Source organism: Alligator sinensis, unplaced genomic scaffold, assembly GCF_000455745.1.
Source record: "Alligator sinensis unplaced genomic scaffold, ASM45574v1 scaffold353_1, whole genome shotgun sequence".
Lineage (NCBI taxonomy): Eukaryota > Metazoa > Chordata > Crocodylia > Alligatoridae > Alligator > Alligator sinensis.
The window spans coordinates 1,997,299-2,015,795 of NW_005842075.1; the positions used below are offsets into that span (position 1 = coordinate 1,997,299).

The 18,497-nt window shown below is 45.9% G+C and overlaps 1 protein-coding gene and 1 long non-coding RNA gene across 3 annotated transcripts in view; one reads left to right on the forward strand and one right to left on the reverse strand.

Annotated features, from left to right (window-relative positions):
- Positions 1 to 1,477, reverse strand: part of LOC112550296 — a 12,929-nt gene extending 11,452 nt beyond the window's left edge. Inside the window, exon 1 of the long non-coding RNA XR_003094058.1 lies at positions 1,271 to 1,477. This is a non-coding gene — a long non-coding RNA (uncharacterized LOC112550296). The remainder of the gene's footprint in view (positions 1 to 1,270) is intronic.
- A 69-nt stretch (positions 1,478 to 1,546) lies between these two features.
- LOC102384852 (alcohol dehydrogenase 1-like) lies at positions 1,547 to 17,323 on the forward strand. 2 transcript variants are annotated; one of them, XM_025204257.1, is made up of 9 exons: positions 1,547 to 1,767; positions 4,536 to 4,637; positions 5,495 to 5,636; positions 9,892 to 9,979; positions 10,084 to 10,303; positions 10,454 to 10,714; positions 11,667 to 11,802; positions 12,833 to 12,971; positions 13,429 to 17,323. In XM_025204257.1, exons 1-9 carry the CDS (start codon positions 1,750 to 1,752, stop codon positions 13,445 to 13,447), a joined length of 1,125 nt encoding a protein of 374 aa, XP_025060042.1. In that variant the 5' UTR covers positions 1,547 to 1,749; the 3' UTR covers positions 13,448 to 17,323. The 2 variants fall into 2 exon arrangements, with proteins under 2 accessions (XP_025060042.1, XP_006023750.1); XM_006023688.3 differs by having other exon boundaries at positions 1,550 to 1,767; positions 13,572 to 17,323.
- The last annotated feature ends 1,174 nt before the right edge of the window (positions 17,324 to 18,497 follow it).

The window sequence follows — 18,497 nt, forward strand, 5'->3', positions numbered from 1 at the left end:
AGGCCAGTCGGGACCCCAGGCCCCTGGCTCTTGGGTGTCCCTCGCGGTGGGCCCCTGGCCCTTTTGACCCTCATGGTCCTAGCCCCAGCATGGGCCAGTCGAGGGTACTCTCCCCTTTGGGCTGACCACCGCAGGACCCTGCCCCCTCGAGGCCTATTGTTGTGCTGGCCTTCTACCGGGCTCGATGTATGGCCCCTCTCGGGCTCCTCGTCGCTGGCCCCCTTCACACTGGGGCCTCTCACACTACCACCCCCCACACACCGGGGCTACACAACCCACTGGTTGCAAGTGGCAGGCACACACAGTGCACTGCCACACACTCCTATACTTCTGTGTCATGGGTTAGTGCCCCTTCCCCCCACCCCCCCCCAACACATTGGCAAAAAAACTTCCCCATCCTGAGCAGTGCTGAGTCGGGGACCAATCTCAGGGGGGGCACATGCCACCTGTACCCCGCCTACCAGTCGCCTGTGCTGGGGACCATGCAGGCCAGTGTGGAGGTTTAAGCCCCTCCCTAATCATACTCAGCAGCCTGCCAGGGCCTGGCCATGCCCCCCTTCAGCTCAGCTCCCCTCCAGCCTTCTGGCCATGACCAAAGGGAAGGGAGAGCTGCTCTAGCACCCCCCGGCTTCTAGCCTGAGACACTGCAGGCATGTGGCTGCTTCGTCTCAGTCCAGAGGGGATGTCTGTATGGTTACAAATTGATTCAGCCTAGCCAGGTTAGACTAACCTGCAAAGATTGAATCAATTCAGGCTCAGGCTTTTTGAATGTCTGTACTTAGCCCTGATGGCCAGGAGGTGAAAACCTTGGTTTTAAATACACCACAGTTTTTGTCTCCCACTGCTTGCTGCTGACCAGATGGCACACAAAAACAGCAGCACGTTTAAATACATGGTTATCACCTCCTAGCCATCAGGAGTGAGCGGTGTGCGGTAGGGCTGATTGGGCCCCTCCACCAATCGGGAACAAGGGGGTGCATGGAGGACTCCAAGATTAAAGGAGCCACTGTGTCACAAGCTGTGCCACAATTTAAACCAGGCCTTACAGGCTCTGGGTAGGTCTGTGTCGGGGTTCGGGACTGTCCCTGTGCCATTGAGACCAGGGGCTGAGCTCTGGTAAGCCCAAACTGCTGTGCCTCAAGACCAAGGGCTTGCTTGACAGCTGATATGAAAACCCCACAACAACAGCAGGAGGCAGTGGGTGTTTCCGTACCTTAGCCTAGATTGTGGGAACCCTAGTCCTCATTAAAAGAAAAAAACCCTTCCGTACCTCTGTGAACACGCCTGCTTCCGAAGGCATGTTATTTTGCCAACTGGTCTGAAGTCAAATCCTGCTTTTCTTTCTTTTTTTTTCTTGTTTTTTTTTCTTAAACCGGTTGAACATAAAGAAATCTGGTCACTGCAACTCACTGGCTCACTCCTGCACAAACCAAAAAAACTGGGGGAAAAAAAACCCAAAAAACCCCCATGACTGAGGTTTTTTGGGAAACAAAAAATTATATGACAAACCTCAGACCCTCTGGGCACTCCAGGGGTCACACTGGTCTCTGGGATCAAAGTTTCCCAGCTTGATTGATTGCTGCCTGTTTCCCTGCTCCAGAAAGGGATGGACTACATCTCCCAGCTGCCATTGCTTGAGAGAGGGGCTGTCAGCGCCTGGGTTTTGCTGTAGCGGAAGGTCTGTAGCAAGAGAAGGTGGCTCTGAGTCCGCTTGCGATAGGCAGGGCCGTGGTTGCATTCCCTGGGAGTATGGACACATCTGGAAAAGTAAGGCTCACTCCTTGCATTTCAGGCAGTCACTTGTGCAGGACGTGAGCGTGCGAGCTCGTCTGCGGCAGGGCCCTCGAGATAGCCAAGCCTGAGGCTGAAGTTGGCTGCTTATTGGTTCCTGCTTTCTTTTTCAAAACTAATCTGGGGGGCTGTCAGTTGGCAGCCTGGCACATGAAAACTGAGCTTGGGCTCAGGCAGCGCCCTACTCACGCTTATTCAGAAGTGCCCTCCGGCCGTGGAGATGTGCGGTTTGTGGGCACCCGAGAAGGATTTTGCCCCATAATCCCAGCCTAATCTGTGTGCTTGATACATGATACTGTTTTATATCGTTATTAGTAACTGTGTGTGTTTTATGAGATTCTAACTCTGTAACATGTCTAATTCATTACTAACAACCTTTGCTTGTATAAAGATCAAATTTGAAAAAAGAAACGGGAATAAGGAACCAATTCCAGGCTCATTTGGAAAGCGGGGGTGCAGGACTGGCCCCAGGGCAGCTCTTTTGTTTTCTCAGCTTATTCAAAGATTTCCTATCTGGCCAGGCTTCTTATGGTTTTTCCTCAAATGAAATCCCTTGGGTCACAAAAGAAATGCAAATAGGCAGCTCCAGTAAATGCTTGTTTAACTGCTAGCCTCCTCTTCTTCAGACTACAAGGAACAGCTGGGTGAAGGCAAGATACCTTAAAGTCCTTTTGTATGGAGAGCGTTTCCGAGGTGCTCAAACTCTCCGAAGGTTTGATTATAAACATTTTGGAGGTTTGGGGAGGGCTGGAATGATGTTGTAGTCATGACATTCCAGGAAACGTATGAGAGGCAATGATCTTTCGAGGAGTGATATAATTTATTGGACCGGCCGCAAGAGCAGGGAAAAATTTTTAAGATTTAAGATTTTTAAGATTTAGGTTTTAGTCAGTCCATCAAGCACAACATTCTCTGGACTAAAATCCCTCCCAACTATTCAGTTGGTTCAATAAAAGATATCACGCCCCCCCATCCCAATATCTTTGCCACAGGCTGTGACCAGAAACACCCACCAGTGGGCTATGGCTCAGAGGCATACATGTCAGTGGGCAGACAGGGGAGTAAGGTAAAACAGAAAAGTAACCTAGATTTTTTTCTTTAGGGAAATGAACCGAAACAAGAAACAGAGTCAGTCAGCCTTGCCTGGCTGCACTTGCACATTAACTGACTTCTAGCCCCACCATTTAAAAATCCTTCTGTTATAACTTCCTGGAAACCATTTTATAAATTTTTTTTTCAGCATTGGCGATCTCTGACCCTCGCATTATAATCCTCCCTGTTCTCCAAAAGCTCCTTTGAGGAGAAGCAGTGTTTTGCTCCAGCATCCCACACATTCCCCTGCTCCTGAAGGTTAATATTTGGCCATCTCTGCTGCTACGCATAGAGTATATTCACTGCATTGTTAATAAAATAGTATCTGCAATTTTTGTTTTTTGAGCCTCGCTTCAGGTCAGTGATAGAAATCTTATTGCAGAGACACGGTCTGAGAGAGAGCAGTGTACTGTTGTAGCATGCTCCCCCTTCTGTGCGGAGGTGGCTGGTTGTCTACGGAAATGTCAGGAGCTTGTTTTCACTCTGTACAAAGCAGTAAGAGCTTAGAATTGAGGCAGGATGTATATTTGACCCTTTATCATTCACACATAACAACATAACTATGTGCCCCAGGTAGTGTAAACACATGACTTCTTTGATCAAGGTAACTGTTCTGTGTAGTAACCACGCTATCTCCATTACAGCACTGCAGTTCAGAGCAGTGGTTCAAAGAAAAGATGGAAAATGCCATCTCTTAATTTTCACTTGGTTATTGACTACAGAAAAGTACAGTAGAGCTGTTGCAGAGAACTCAAAGCCCACAATAAAGCAGAATGTTTTTCACCCTGTGGATTCTTATTGGAAATCTTTGGGTTTGTCTTGTGAATTATATTTGTACACCTAACAGTGCTAACTTTGTGTGGCCTTGAAAGGATCTTCAAGTCATCCCAGGATGCCACAACACCCTGGTTGAGAATCACCACCCTAGAGCTAGAGGAGAAAGTCTTCCCTATTTGGCACATGAAGGGCACAGAGGCACAGGCAGACAAGGTGGCTTGTTCAAGGCTGTGCAGGGAACTTTTGTTGGCTCTCTCTTTTGGGTGCTTTCAACCCAGTAATCTAACCTCATATTTATTAAGTCCAGTGCCTTAACCAGAAGACCATCCTGGCCCATGCTCCGCCATTCAGCTCCAGTAAGAAATAAGCCAAACTTTCACCCTTGGAGGTTTCTCATGGGAGAGGAAATTGTAATAACTGCATCTCCTTAGATCCTCATCCTAAAGGAAGTTGAGAGCTAAGGTAGCTCTAAATTCTAAATCACCATTATGATCTTGGTCTGCCCTGGACCAAATTACACAGACTTTGGGGCCTGTCTAAACCATGGCAGCCTCCTTTGGTGCCCTTTGCATGGCAGTGCAGCAGTTCTGCCTTCCACCTACCCTACCACCTCTCACTACAGCATGGCTTTAGAAGAGGCCTTCATCAGGCAGCCTTGTGGCTGACTTAATGGTACCTGTTCTAGAAGAATACTCTTCCCATCATTTGTGGGACTTTCAAGCCCAATTTCTACCACTCTGGCTCTTTTCACCAATGTCAAGGGATAAAGGTGAAGATGAAGATTTTCCCTCTATTTACTAGAGACTGGTAAAAATGGAAATTGAATATTAAAGGCAAAAATTCCTGTACAACTCTAATTGAAACTTTTTTCACAGGTTATAAAATGCAGGGCAGCTGTTGCCTGGGAAGTGGGCAAACCCCTCTCAATTGAGGAGGTAGAGGTCGCCCCACCAAGGGCTCATGAAGTTCGTGTTAAGGTAAGACTCTCTTCCCTGAAAGGTCCCCTATGGCTCTCTGCACTATTCTTTATTCTACCTGACTTGAGAGGCAAAACGCAGGGTGGAACCTTAGAGACTAAATAGTTCATGGAGACATGAGCTTTCAAAGCAACAACCTACTTTGTCTGATGCTAAGGTTGATTTGAAAGCAACTTCGCCATTAGATTATGGAATTATGTTACCTAGCAATGAACTGTATAGCTTTTTTTTTCCTTTTTCATTCCTGGTAGTTGTTAGTGGCATTACTTTATGTATTCACCCTTGGGATGCTTGATTCCTGGAACACTAAAAACCGGAGGTATCCTAAAAGTGAGCTTGTGGTCCTCTTAAGCAGCACTGAATATAAGGTGAATTAAATTGATGGAAGCTATTACATATGGGCAGATAGAGAGAGGTCCTGGTCCATGGACCAGAGGTAGAACTAGAAATTTTGGTGCCATGGGTGGGAGAGGAGGGGAGGTGGGAGCAGGAGAGAGGGGATGCCAGGCACTGGAGTGCTGGGAGGGGTGCCAGATGCTTATCTCTCACACAGTGGCTGCTGCTGCCACACCACTCCCCAAACAGGCTGGTGCAGCATGCTGCGAGCAGCAGCAGCCATGGCACTGTGGGCTCCCTGGAGCTGTCATTCTGTCATCCCCCTCATATCAGTGCTGAGAGCTGGTGTCACCCTCACACACTGCTAATTATACTGTTGCCACAGACCAATTTTTAAACTGGATAACAAAACTGTGACCTAGAATCAAATAGCAAAACAAAAAACTACTCTGATAAGCACGGATAAATGGAAGCCTGTGTACATACCCCAGGGCTGATCTCTCCTTTCTGTTTCCATACAGATAGTGGCTACAGGAATCTGCGGGACAGACGATCACGTTCTGAAAGGTTCTTTTCCCAACATAGATTACCCAGTTATTCCTGGCCATGAAGGAGCTGGGATTGTGGAGAGCATTGGAGAAGGAGTGACTGGTGTGAAACCAGGTATGGAGAAACAGGATTCACCATTCATAATGGTTTAGTGGTTTAGGGTCCCAGAATGTTCAGTCTGTCATGGGCATCATAGATTTAGTATTGATTGTTCACCGCTGAAGTCTATGAGAGCTGTGGCAGGCCATTGCTGTGTGGCCTATATATAGTTGTAAAATAACCTAGGGCATTTATACACGTACCTTTGTCTGCTCCAATGCAGAAATCCAGTGTATTAGAGCAGACTCAATTAATTGAGTCTGGGGAGCATGCGAGCTGACACGCCCAACGCTGCATTGCATTCATTTGTATAAATGGCACAATGCATGTCAGTGCACAGAAGAGGGCAGTGGTGCGCTTTTGAATTTCATAGATTTCATAGATTTCCAGCCCCCTGCCCAAGGGCAAGAAGTCAGCTAGGGTCAAAGGATCCCAGCAAGATAAGTGTCCAAATGTTTCTTAAAAGTGTCCAGAGCAGGTGCTGCACCACCTCTGGGGGAAGTCTATTCCAGGTCTTGGGAGCTCGGACAGTAAAGAAGTTTTTCCTTATGTCCAGCCTAAAACGGTCTTGCAGGAGTTTGTGACCATTGGACCTTGTCATCCCTTGGGGTGCCCTGGTGAACAGGCGCTCCCCCAGATCCTGATGCATACTCCACAGGTACCTGTAGGCAGCTACCAAGTCACCCTTTGAGCCTGCGCTTCTCCAGGCTGAAGAGTCCCATAGCTCGCAGCCTCTCTTCATAAGTCCTGTTCTCTTGACCTCTGATCATGTGTACGGCTCTCCTCTGGACTCCTTCAAGCTTCTCCACGTCCCTTCTGACCTGTGGAGCCAGGAATTGGATGCAGTACTCCAGCTGCGGCCTCACCAAGTCTGAGTAGAGTGGGAGGATGACATCCTGGGTCTTGCTTAGATGCATCAGTTGAGATTTGTTTGCTTTGCCAGCTGTGGTATTGCATTGGTGGCTCATGTTCATCTTGTGGTCAGTCATGACCCCCAAGTCTCTTTTGGTCTGGTGCTAGTGAGTGTAGCATTGCCGAGCCTATAAGTGTGATGCGGGGGTTTTTTTCCCCCCAGTGTGTAACACCTTGCATTTCTCCATATTGAATGCCATCAGGTTTTCATCCGCTCACCTTGCAATCCTATCGAGGTCGGTCTGGATCACCAGTCTATCCTCAAGTGTGGACATTCTTCCCCAAATTTGGTGTTGTCAGCTAACCTAGCCAGTCCACTTCTGACACCAGTGTCCAGATCGTTTATGAAGACATTAAATGGTACAGGTCCAAGAACGGAGCCTTGGGGGATATCACTAGTCACCATGTGCCATGTTGATTCAGTTCTGTCAACTACCAGTCTCTGGGTCGAGCCTCGGAGCCAGTTCCCCAGCCATAGGACTGTGGAGTAGTCAAGGCTGCAGTTGGCCAATTTTTCCATGAGGACATCATGGGACATCAGGTCATAGCCTTTTTTAAAGTCCAAATATATAACATCAACCTCTTCCCTTTTGTCCAGGTGATACATCACCTGGTCATAGAAGGAAATGAGATTGGTCCGACAAGACCTACCCACAGCAAACCTGTGCTGGCTATCCCTCTGAATGTTGCTTTCTGTTAGCCTGTCAAGGATGGTTTTTTTGATAATGTTTTCCAAGATCTTCCCAGGGATTGAGGTCAAACTGCTTGGCCTGTAGTTTCCCAGATCTTCTTTCTTCCCTTTCTTGAAGATAGGCACCATGTTGGCCCTCTTGCAATCTTCAGGTACTTCACCTGAGCGCCACGAATTGTTGAATATCCTTGCCAGCAGCCACGCTATGATGTCTGCCAGTTCCTTTGGTACTCTTGGGTGCAATCTATGTGGACCAGCTGATTTGTGGGGGTCCAGCCTCTCAAGATGCTCCCTTACAAGATCCATGCCATGGTGGGCATATATTCATCCTTACCCTGATCATCCTGCATCATGTTAGGCAGAGTAGTCTCTTTGGGCTGGTAAAAAGCCAATGCAAAGTAATCATTAAGCAGGCTGGTTTTCTCCTGGGTGTCAGTGGTCAGCTGCCCCAACTGGTTTAGCAGGGGTCCAATGTTGCCCTTGTTTTTCTTTCAGTTCCCCTCATATCTGAAGAAGGACTTTTTATTGTCAGCCAGATGGAGTTCAGGTGCAGCCTTGGCTTTCCTAGTTCACTCCCTGCAAGTGTGGACCAATGCTGAATACTCCTCCTTAGTGGTGTTTCCTATCTTCCTTCCTTTATAAGCATCTCGTTTTACACACAGGAGGTCCATGAGTACCCTGTTGAGTCCTGTTGGGGGTTGTTAAGCCCTTTTACCACCTTTCCTATGGGTTGGGATGGACTCCCCTTGTGCTTCTAAGGTCACTTTCTTAAGGCGCAACCACCCATCATGAACTCCCCTCCCTGTGAAGTCATGGCCTCTCAGGGCCTCAAGAGCAAGCCTCCTGAGCTTATGAAAGTCAGTTTTCCTAAAGTCAAGGACTACTGCATTGCTGGCTGACTTGCCAGCTTTGCGATGGATAGTGAAAGTGATCAGCTCATGGTTACTGTCTGTCACCCAGCTTCCCTTCGATTCTTAGGTCGCTGATTAGTTCATCCCCTTTGGCCAGTACCAAGTCCAGCAGTGCCTTACCTCTTGTCAGCCCATAAAATTCTTGAGTCAGGTAGAGCTCATCCACACATGTAAGGAAGCTCTGTGACCACTCGGATTTGGCCGAGTGCTCTTCCCATGAGATGTCTAGGTAGTTGAAGTCTCCCATGACAACCACGCACCAAGAGCGTGCAGCCTCAGCCAGCTCCCTGGCGAATTCTTCGTCAAGCTCTTGCTCCTGATTTGGAGGTCTGTAGTAGACTCCTATCATTGTATCCCCTTCACCACATTCCCCTCGTATTCTAACCCAAAGGATCGCCAGTCGTCCTCCTTGGTGCTAATCTCAGCTTGTAAGGATGTGTAGCTCTCCTTCACATACACAGCTACACCACCGCCCCTTTTTTCAGCATGATCTGTCCTGTACACAGTATAGCCAAACTCCTAGCATTAGTGTACAGGCAAGTAAGTATGCCATTGGAGGCTCTCGGCCTCCTTTTACTCATGGAGAAGCTCTGTTCCTGGGCTGGGGTAGGAGTGAGTTCCCTTGAGCATCTTAACCTGCTATTTTGCGGTTGGTGCTTGGTGAGCTTGCTCTGGTGGTTGTCCGCCAATCCCCCTGCGAGCTTAGTTTAAAGCCCGGTTAAGCAGGTCTGTCATTCTGGCTGAGAAGAGCTTCTTCCCCAGCGGAGTGAGGTGGAGGCTGTCCCTTCCCAACAGACCACTGCCTCTCTCTCTGAAGTGTGGACTGTGATCATAGAAGCCAAAGCCTTCACAATGGCACCAGCATGGCAGTCTTCTGTTTACTGCCTCAATTTGTCTCTCCCTCCTCAGTCTGTGACCCGTAACAGGAAGGATCAAGGAAAAAAACACCTGTGCCCCCAACCACCTTCAATGTGTTTTAGTTCAAAAGCGTGCCACCGTCATTTTCTCAGCGCTAACATGCATTTCATCATTTTTACAAATGCATGCGGTGCAGCACAAGCATGTGTACAAATGCGCCTAGAGACCAATTTAAATTATTAGCAGTATGTCTGCATACAGTGAGGAGAAAGAGAAAAACTATCTCTTTACTTAAGGGTTTTTTAGGGAGACAGCATGCCTTTTCATGTTCTCTAGCGAGACTTCTCACATATATTACTCAAGATGGTTGCTTTTACCATGCCTCACTAATTTGATCAAAATATTCTTTGAGCAGAGGGGACCACTGACTTTCTTTAATATGTATTAGCTATTATTAGCAAAATGTGTTTCTTTTCCAAAAATGTGGAATCTAAGAACACCTGCAGGGCTAACATTTGGGGTTTGAGATGCAAAATCACCCTTTTCTTTAACTTAAAAAATGTGGTTTCTTTTTCAGTTAAATTTTGGAACTGTATCAACAATTAACTTTTTAAAAACAAGTTTACTATGCAGAGTGTTTTATAAAATAGCTACAGTTCATACTTGAAAATAAGACTGTTTTTAGAACTTAGTCACTATATAATGTCTTGTATAAGTTAGAATATAATTGCTGAGCATCATTTTTAATACTGTAAATCTCCGGCTGAGTAGATGGCTCTGCATGTGGTGCTGGTATTGGAAAACCCAACCAAGGTGCTGTAATCGACAGCAGATACGTAGTGTAGAGTTGTTGAGTGAGATTTGACCCAAGATGGATGTTAGTTTGCTATTTTATTAGGAGATAAGGTCATTCCTCTTTGCCTGCCTCAATGTGGAGAATGCAGCTCCTGTCTGAATCCAGATGCCAACTGTTGCTTGAAAACACAGTAAGTTTGTTTTAATTTCTCTATTACCTGAATCTCTCAGTCAGCAATGATGACTGTATCAGACATGGCTTATTTTACTAACAAGTATGGATGTATCTCTACAGTCTTTGTGAACCACAGAACCTGATGCCTGACAAGACTAGCAGGTTCACCTGCAAAGGGAAACAGATTCACCATTTCCTGTGGATCAGCACCTTTTCAGAGTACACAGTTATGCCCGATTCCACAATTGCAAGAATTGATGCTGCTGCTCCTTTGGATAAAGTCTGTCTGCTTGCCTGTGGATTTTCCACAGGTTATGGGGCTGCCATCAATACTGCTAAGGTGTGTGCATTTGTGTTGCAAGGACAAAAGGCACAAATATTTCCTTAGGACATTAACAAATTGTGTGGAGCTCAAACCTTTTCCTCCATTTCACAGAGTTATATTTTATAATTGGATTCTAACAAAATCCTGTTATCTGTGTTTATGCAGGTTAAACCTGGTTCTACCTGTGCCATCTTTGGTTTGGGAGGAGTTGGGCTCTCTGTTGTCATTGGCTGTAAAACAGCCGGAGCTTCCCAAATCATTGGGATTGACATCAACAAGGATAAATTTACCAAGGCCAAAGAGGTGGGAGCAACTGAGTGCATCAACCCACGGGATTTCAGGCAGCCCATTCAGGAGGTGCTGACTGAGATGACTGGTGGTGGTGTGGACTATTCCTTTGAAGTTGTTGGGGATGTAGATACTATGGTACGTAAATTGTTAGTACACATTCCCTCTGCTCATCAGTAGCCTGATATTAATTTAAACCTTAATGTAGTGTTCTGTCTGGTGGCTGGACTTGCTATGCATGTATTCTACAAAATATTAGGGGCATGTCCAGACCAGTGCGGTCATGCAGTATGTGGCACTGCAAACACGTTTGCAGCACCACATACTGCACAGTCCAGAGTTCTCTGCACTGCAAGAACATGCTGCCTGAGCATGCACTGCTCCGTTTTTTTTCTCACGGTTTTTTCTGAGCCCTGAATATCCACACGCCACCCCCCGCTCATTGTCCAGCTGCTCACCACCCCCTGACCTCCCACTTGTCATCCGGCCGTGCCGTATTCCATCATTATGAAATGGAAAAGGCAATGGGTCAAAAAAACTGTGGAAAAAACCCCAAGCAACGCATGCTCGAGCCACATGCACTGCTAAAAAGTGGAGCTAGGCTGCTTGGACCCACACTACAGCTGCCAGCCAGGCTCTGCCCGGCAGAATCACTACAGCTGCAGCTCCGGGAGGCCCCCAGGACCCCAGGTAAGGCTGCTGGGGCTAGTACAGTGCTGGCCTCAGCCTCCCCTATGCCACCCAGGGCAACTGGCCATGCACTAAAGTGCATCCCTGGTATCCCTGGGGAACCAAACATCCACGCACCTCTGGACGCACCCAAGGAATCCATTTGTTTTTAGAGCAACAGACATGCTAGTTTCCAACAACAGCTCTCAAAACAAAGACTAAATCTTCCACGGCTTATTCAAAGAAGCCTGTTTTCTTGCTGTATAAATAATAAGGAATGCATAACTGGATTGAATGTATTTTTAAAACGGATATATAAAATCTTGGATTTCAGCCATACCAAATAGTATAGAGAGGAGGTTTTATTTCCTACACTTTTCTTCTCCTCTTTGTGATTTTTCTTATGTGCTTTTTTGATCAGACGGCTGCATTGGCATCTTGCCACATGGGTTCTGGTACCTGTGTGGTGATTGGGGTACCTGCTTTAGGATCTCACATACCGTTTGATCCTATGTTGCTGTTAACTGGACGTACCTGGAAGGGGAGCATTCTTGGAGGTATAGAAATAATGAAAAGTGAATGATGCTTACACCTTTCACAAATAACAATCCCCATTAACCAAAACCTGGCATTTTCAATCTTGCTATCTCATTGCTGTATTCCAGGGGTTGTCAACTGGGGGTACGCATACCCCCGGGGGTACTTTGAAAGGTCCCAGTGGGTATGCAGGGTCAGGCAGGGACAGAGCACCACCACCCCATGCTGCTGCCTCACAGGAGCAAGGCCAGGGTGGGGCAAGAGCAACAGCACCCTTCTGTGGGTTACATAGGCACCGCGCTGCCACACTCCTGCCACTCACCACCCTCCCCTATTCCTTCTCCAGCCACTCGCCACCCCCTGCTCATTGTCCGGCTGCTTACCACCCCCCTACCCGCCACTAGTCATCTGGCCATGCACTACCTCCCCGCCCTCTTGTCATCCGGCCGTGCCATATTCCATCTTTATGGAATGGAAAAGGCAATGATCCTTGTATCACTGCCAAAGTAGAGTGTAAAAATCAAACAGTTGTAAATATATTTTATGTTTGAACTCGGATTTGTACATAAATTTGAAAAACTAGTATTATGTTTTTTCAGGGTAAACACCTGAAAAATAAAAGGACCCTTAGTTTTTTTCAGATGTTAGATTTTCATGATGGACTCTAAATCTCTGTTCACCTTTGAAGACTTGGCCTGTACTTACTGGTCTGATAGTGTATGATTTATACTATGAACATTTGTGAAGGAACAGATTTCATTGTGCTACTATATAACAAAGAAGTCATGGTGCCAGACGGTATATGACAGGTACCCCAAATAGGCATGGTGACAAGCATACAAGTTATGTAGCTCTAGTGCCTGGACCTATGCATGCAGATAACTCCTCAGTGCATGTCCAAGTCCTAATGGAAGTATTAAATGCCTTTGTACAGCTAGCCTGCCCAATGAGCTATACCAGGCTCAATGCCTTGAATCTTCACTGTACTTAAGCATTACTTATTCAGAGTGATTTATTTGATTAATTGTGTGTGGCTTTTATTTTATCTAGGCTGGAAGACAAAGGATTCTATCCCTAAACTGGTTTCTGGTTACATGGAGAAGAAATTTAATCCAGATGTATTAATAACCCACACACTGCCTTTTGAAAAAATCAATGAAGGTTTTGAATTGTTATGTGCAGGAAAGAGGTGAGATTTGGAATTACTAATATTTCATATAACAAACACAACTTGCATGTAAAACTTAGTGCTGTTCAACATGCTGCTAAATGTTTTTAAAAGACCAAGGCAACAGTAAAGCAGCATTATCGGATTTCGTCTTATATCAAGGCGCAAAAGCATATTGGCAGTAGCATACTGTAATTTGAATTTGTAATCAGAAATTGAAATCCTCCAATCTAGAGGTTTAAATTAAGTAGCATTTCTGTTGCATGTGGTATTTCATTAATACTAACAAAGATTCATGAAATCAGAACATCTCATTTTAGTAATGGGAAAATATAGGTAAAGGAGACTGCATAAAGAGGATATAAAAAAGAGTCAGTGACAAGAATACAAGAGAGAAGAAAAAATATAAAAACTGTGGTGCAAGAGATGAGGGAGGAGGATATGGTGGGATATGCTTCTGAACAATTTTTATCAGCAGCATTTGTGTTCGTGGCTGACCAGAGCTGGTTTAGGAATATGATTTACAACAAGGAAGATGGGGTCAAAAACAAATCAAGTATGTATCAGCACATCCAAATGTATAATTTTGTTGCTTGTAACTACTTTCATTTCACATTTCAGTATTCGCAGCATCCTGTACTTTTAAGATTGAAAACAGTGGTGTGCCTGCATGTCAGTATCTCAGCACTTCTTGTCCAGAATCTTTTCTTCAGTGACTTCTTTTTATGCGATTGCTTCCTAAAGAAAGCTGTGAGAGTCCTTGGATAATTCTTACATTTGCAACTGCAAAGCATGACCTGGAAGAAAAATGAAAAGATTTTGTTTAATAAGGAAGCAGCTCTGTTCACAAAGAATGCTTTGAAAGGAAGCTTAAAGGCAGATGAGAGAGCTATATGGGAGAAAAGTAGATCTACATCTTGAAAAGATGTAGATTGGGTTGGTCACCTCACTGGTAAACAGGCTTCCTTCACCCCACTCCATTGCTACATCTCCTTACTTGCAGCTTTCTCTTGCTTATACATATGACAGTTAAGATAATCTCAGTTAATCTCAAATATTTTGGAAAGTAGCCTGCATCCAGCCTTTCACACGATAGCCCTGCCAGCACAACACTCCACTCTGCTCCTGCAGCCCTCCCTGCTCCCATTCCCATCTCACCACAGTTTGCAAAAAACATCTCAGCCCTGATCCTGCAAGCTTTTAAGGTAGCACAGAAGAGGGTATCTGGTAAATTCAGAGGTGGCTTTCTCTGTAAACAGTGGGTTGGTGTGAAGGGGGTGGGGGCGTGTGGTCGCAGAACAGAAAAGATTGCGTTATTCATTTAGAGAAGTGATTTTTGACAGTGTCAAATGGCAGTGACTGAGGGAGACAGAAGAAGCTCCCAAAAATAAGTTTGATTTATTGTATTCTTTCTTGTAGGGGATTTAGGAGGTATGAAGGGTGGCAGGGTAAATAATAATAAACAACCTCAATGGAAAGCATTCCTGCCTCCGACTGCCTATTTGGAACATTAGAAAATTCCCACAAGAACTGGACTGGGCTGTTTTTCATGGCAAAATTGGAAATTTTTTTCCAGGAATCTGTCAAACCAGTGTTTTTGCCTGATATGAGTTGAAGGGAATCTTACTGAAAGACACGGGTGCCATAAATCGTGATACAAAACATTTGACCTAAAAGTCAAACCAACCTGAGCATTGCATAGAAAAAAAATATCCTATTCCTCAAATAATTCTCCTTTAGAGAAATTTTGTATGACTTATCTTGGTAGGCTAGGTCTGTGGGAGTTAAGCGGGTAATTCCTACTGAAATTTATTGAGGTTTAATGCCCAATTACTGTTGAAATCCCGGGTCTTTTTTCTTTATTAGTTATGCTCTGCCTTTGTGAATGTGTACACCTCATGTGAAAATAATATAAAAATATTTTGAAAGAAAAATCTAAGCAGGAATAAAACCAATATCCTACAAGCTCCCCACTTTCTGCCAGTACTATGAATAGGTTCACCGGGGAATGAGACAAAAGCTCAGAGACAAGTAAAGAGCCAGGAGACCTTGATCAAAACCTAGTAAGAAAAGGCAACGGGAGAAGTCTGAGCAATGTTCTTGGAGAGAAATTGGGGCAATCAGTTACCTTAAATGTTTTTATATACTAATGTGAGAAGCACAACGAAGAACTTGAGGTTCAAAAAGTGGAAACTTGGCCATATTACTAGGGCAGAGCATAAGAGTATTGCATGGGCATGTAGGGAGAAAAATCAGGAAGATCAAGGCAAGACATCAGATGCAACTGGTAAAGGATGTAAAAGACAGTAAAAAGGGATTCTACAAGTATGTCGGAGGCAGACCAAAGACAGGGTAGGTTGTTTATTGAATGTAAAGGGCAATCTGCTAATGGATGATGCAGGGAAGGCCAAAGTATCTAATGCTTTTTTTAAACTTTGGTCTTCTCCGATAAAGCTAACAGGTGACACATACAGTTGGCAGCAAAGATGGGGAGGGAGACACCCAGCATAGAATAGTGGACCAACAGAGTAGAGATTACTTAGTTCTGAAAAATCAGCACAGCTAGCAGGATGCACTATATAGCACTCAAGGTTGGCTGAAGTATTTTCAGAGCCATTAACTATCACCTTTGAGAACTTGTAGAGTCCCTGCTGGCTGGAAAAGGGCAAATAAAGTCAGAACCACAGCAAGGGGGGGGTGCCAGTATTGTACTGGCACCAAGCACCCTCACACAGGGCAGCACCAAATCAAACTCAATTCATATTACATAGTAGCACATAGGGGGTGCTCTGCATGTGACCTGCACCAAAACTCAAGACTGACATAGGTAACCTTTTGCCCACAATGATGCATCTGTAGCTATTTGCCTTGCCCACATAAAGATGTATTTAATTCTTCATATTTAAATCTGTAATCTTTGCTCCTGTCTTAAATACTTTGCTTCAAACCTACTTTGCAAAACATCTACTTGCCCAAACATTTCCTGTTTGGTCCTTAACTTTGCTCTTGTGAAATCATCCCTCTTCACCTGCAAATCTGGTGCCTTTAACATCTGCTGGTGCAGGCCATGAGTACTTGGAGACCTAATGTAAGGCTGGGGGTTTTGAGTCACTTTGCGAAACAGGCAAAGAAATGGTAGATTTTTTTCACTAGACATGAATTTGTCAATAAATGGATTCCAAATGGAAACTCCTCTCAAACTCCAGGAATGGGCTCTATATGGATTTTAACATACAGGCTTGTACCTGTCTGTATAGTGAGTCTGAATTCTGAATTTAGAGACAGTCAAAACTTGAAGAAACCCACAGTCTGTCTCTAAACAACATGACACAGGTCTAAGAGTATAACAAAGTCTGTCATTAGGAAGATCATGGCTTATCAATGAGATAATTGTGAGTGTTTGGAGGCCATTTTATTTTAGGAGTGCAAATACTGAATTTATGTACTACACTTCAAGCAGGCAAGTCTTGAAATTTTTTAGCAGTAGAGCACACCAAGGTTTTCTAGAAATATATGTTATTCTTATTCTTAAATATATTCTTAAATATTCTTAAATATATGTTAGTCTTATTCTTAAGAAAAAGATTTACTTTTCTGCCTGCAGTCAACTTGTGTATTATACAGCATATAGAGAGATGGCAGAAGTAAGCCAAGGAGACAGAAACATCAAATGTCAGTGCAGTGTACAGGCTATTCATGACATTTGTGAAAAACTTTGCTGTGTATGTAGCCTTGTCCAGGGAACATTTTAATTCTTCAATTTGCAGCATCTTTTTGCTTTAATCCCTTGAGAATGAAGATCATATAAAGGTGCCAGCAGTATGAACTTCTCACTTAACATTAACTCTGGTTCTTGTACTGTATACATGTCAAAATAAAATCTCAGCTAGCACTTCCACCTAGAGCCACACAAATTGGACATATCTAAATCTGGAAACCTCTAAACAGAATTAGAAATTATTTTTGGTTTGAGCTAATAATTCAGACAACAGGCTAAGGCTTTGAAGTATGTGAAAAAATGCAGTGAGGATATGATACTAGAGATGGGTCTGCTTCCAGAATTATGCTAAATTAACCACTCCTTCAAGTAGTCATAATGGATTTCAAGTATCCTTCTTAGCACCAAGTGCCTAGTGTAACTATAAGCATAATATATACCATATTAATCAATTAGCATTCTGTAAGCAACTGTGAAATTTAGGCCAGCAGAGGATTGTTATCTTTAATAAAAAGGCAATTCTTGCAAGAACCCAATGGGCACGTCCACACATGCAAGCACATCTGCTTGCAGCAGCAAAAATAGAAGTGGTGCAAATTTAAGCCGGGGCTTTTTGCCTCAGCGCATGTGCTCAGACATGCACTTTGTGGTGGAGCAAAACACACACACACACATACACACACACACACATCTAGAGAGAGAGACAGCAATTAGTTGGGCAATGCTTTATTGGTATATTTACAATGTTAAAGCAATGTGGAAGCCTACCAGTGTCTCTGTCATCATGATAAAATAAATTCTAAATACCTATATGTGTTGATGTGTACTTTTGAATTTCTTCTCACATGATGGGTGTGTGATGGGATGTGGAGTTTGCAGGAAGGGGGTGGGAAGGGGTGTGGGGGAAGGCGGTGGGTGGTTGTGTGTGGAGGGATGTGGTTTAGTGTGTGGGTAGGTGTGGGGCAATTGCTGGGGGACTGTGGGTGTGGGGGACCTTGTGGGGGGACTGCTCAGGAGGGGTGGGTCCCCTGGCCCCCGCAGGGTGCAGCCCCCCCCACAGCACATGGAATGTCCCCTGGCCCAGGGTCCCACCTCCTCCTGGAGGGCCCCAGCCTCCCTGCCCAGGGTCCCAGACATCCTGGAGGGCCACAGCCCCCATGCCCAGGGTCCCAGCTTTCCCTGGAGGGCCACAGCCCACCTGCCCAGGGTCCCAGGCACTCTGGAGGGCCCCAGCCCCCCTGCCCATGGCCCAAAACTTACCTTTAGCAGCAGCAACAGAAGTGGGGCACTCTGAGCCAGGGTGGCAGAACCCGGTGCGGCATATGGGGACTGCGCACCGGGCCCAGCCAGGTCCTGCCCGCCCTGGGGATTGTCTACCGCCCAGCTGGGCCAGGCCCTTGCTGGTAGGACCCAACGTGGCACATGGGGACCGCATGCTGGGCCCAGCCAGGTCCTGGGGCCTCTCTGCTGCTGGGCCAGGCCCTTGGTGTCAGGACCTGCCACCCTCAGGGCCCCTCTGTCACCTGGCTGGACTGAGCCCTTGGTGGCAGGACCCGGCATGGCATGCGGGGACCGTGTGCCGGGCCCAGCTGGGTCCTGGCAGCCCTGAGATCCCTCTGCTGCCCAGCCAGGCTGGGCCCTTGGTGGCAGGACCCAGCGCAGCATGTGGTCCCCACGTGCCAGGCCCAGCCAGACCCTGCCGCCCTCGGGGCCCCTCTGCCACCCAGCTGGGCCAGGCCCAGGGCGGCAGGGCCTGGCTGGATCTTGCTGCCCTGGGCCCGGCCCGGCTGCATGGCACAGGGGCCCCGAGGGTGACAGGACCCAGCTGG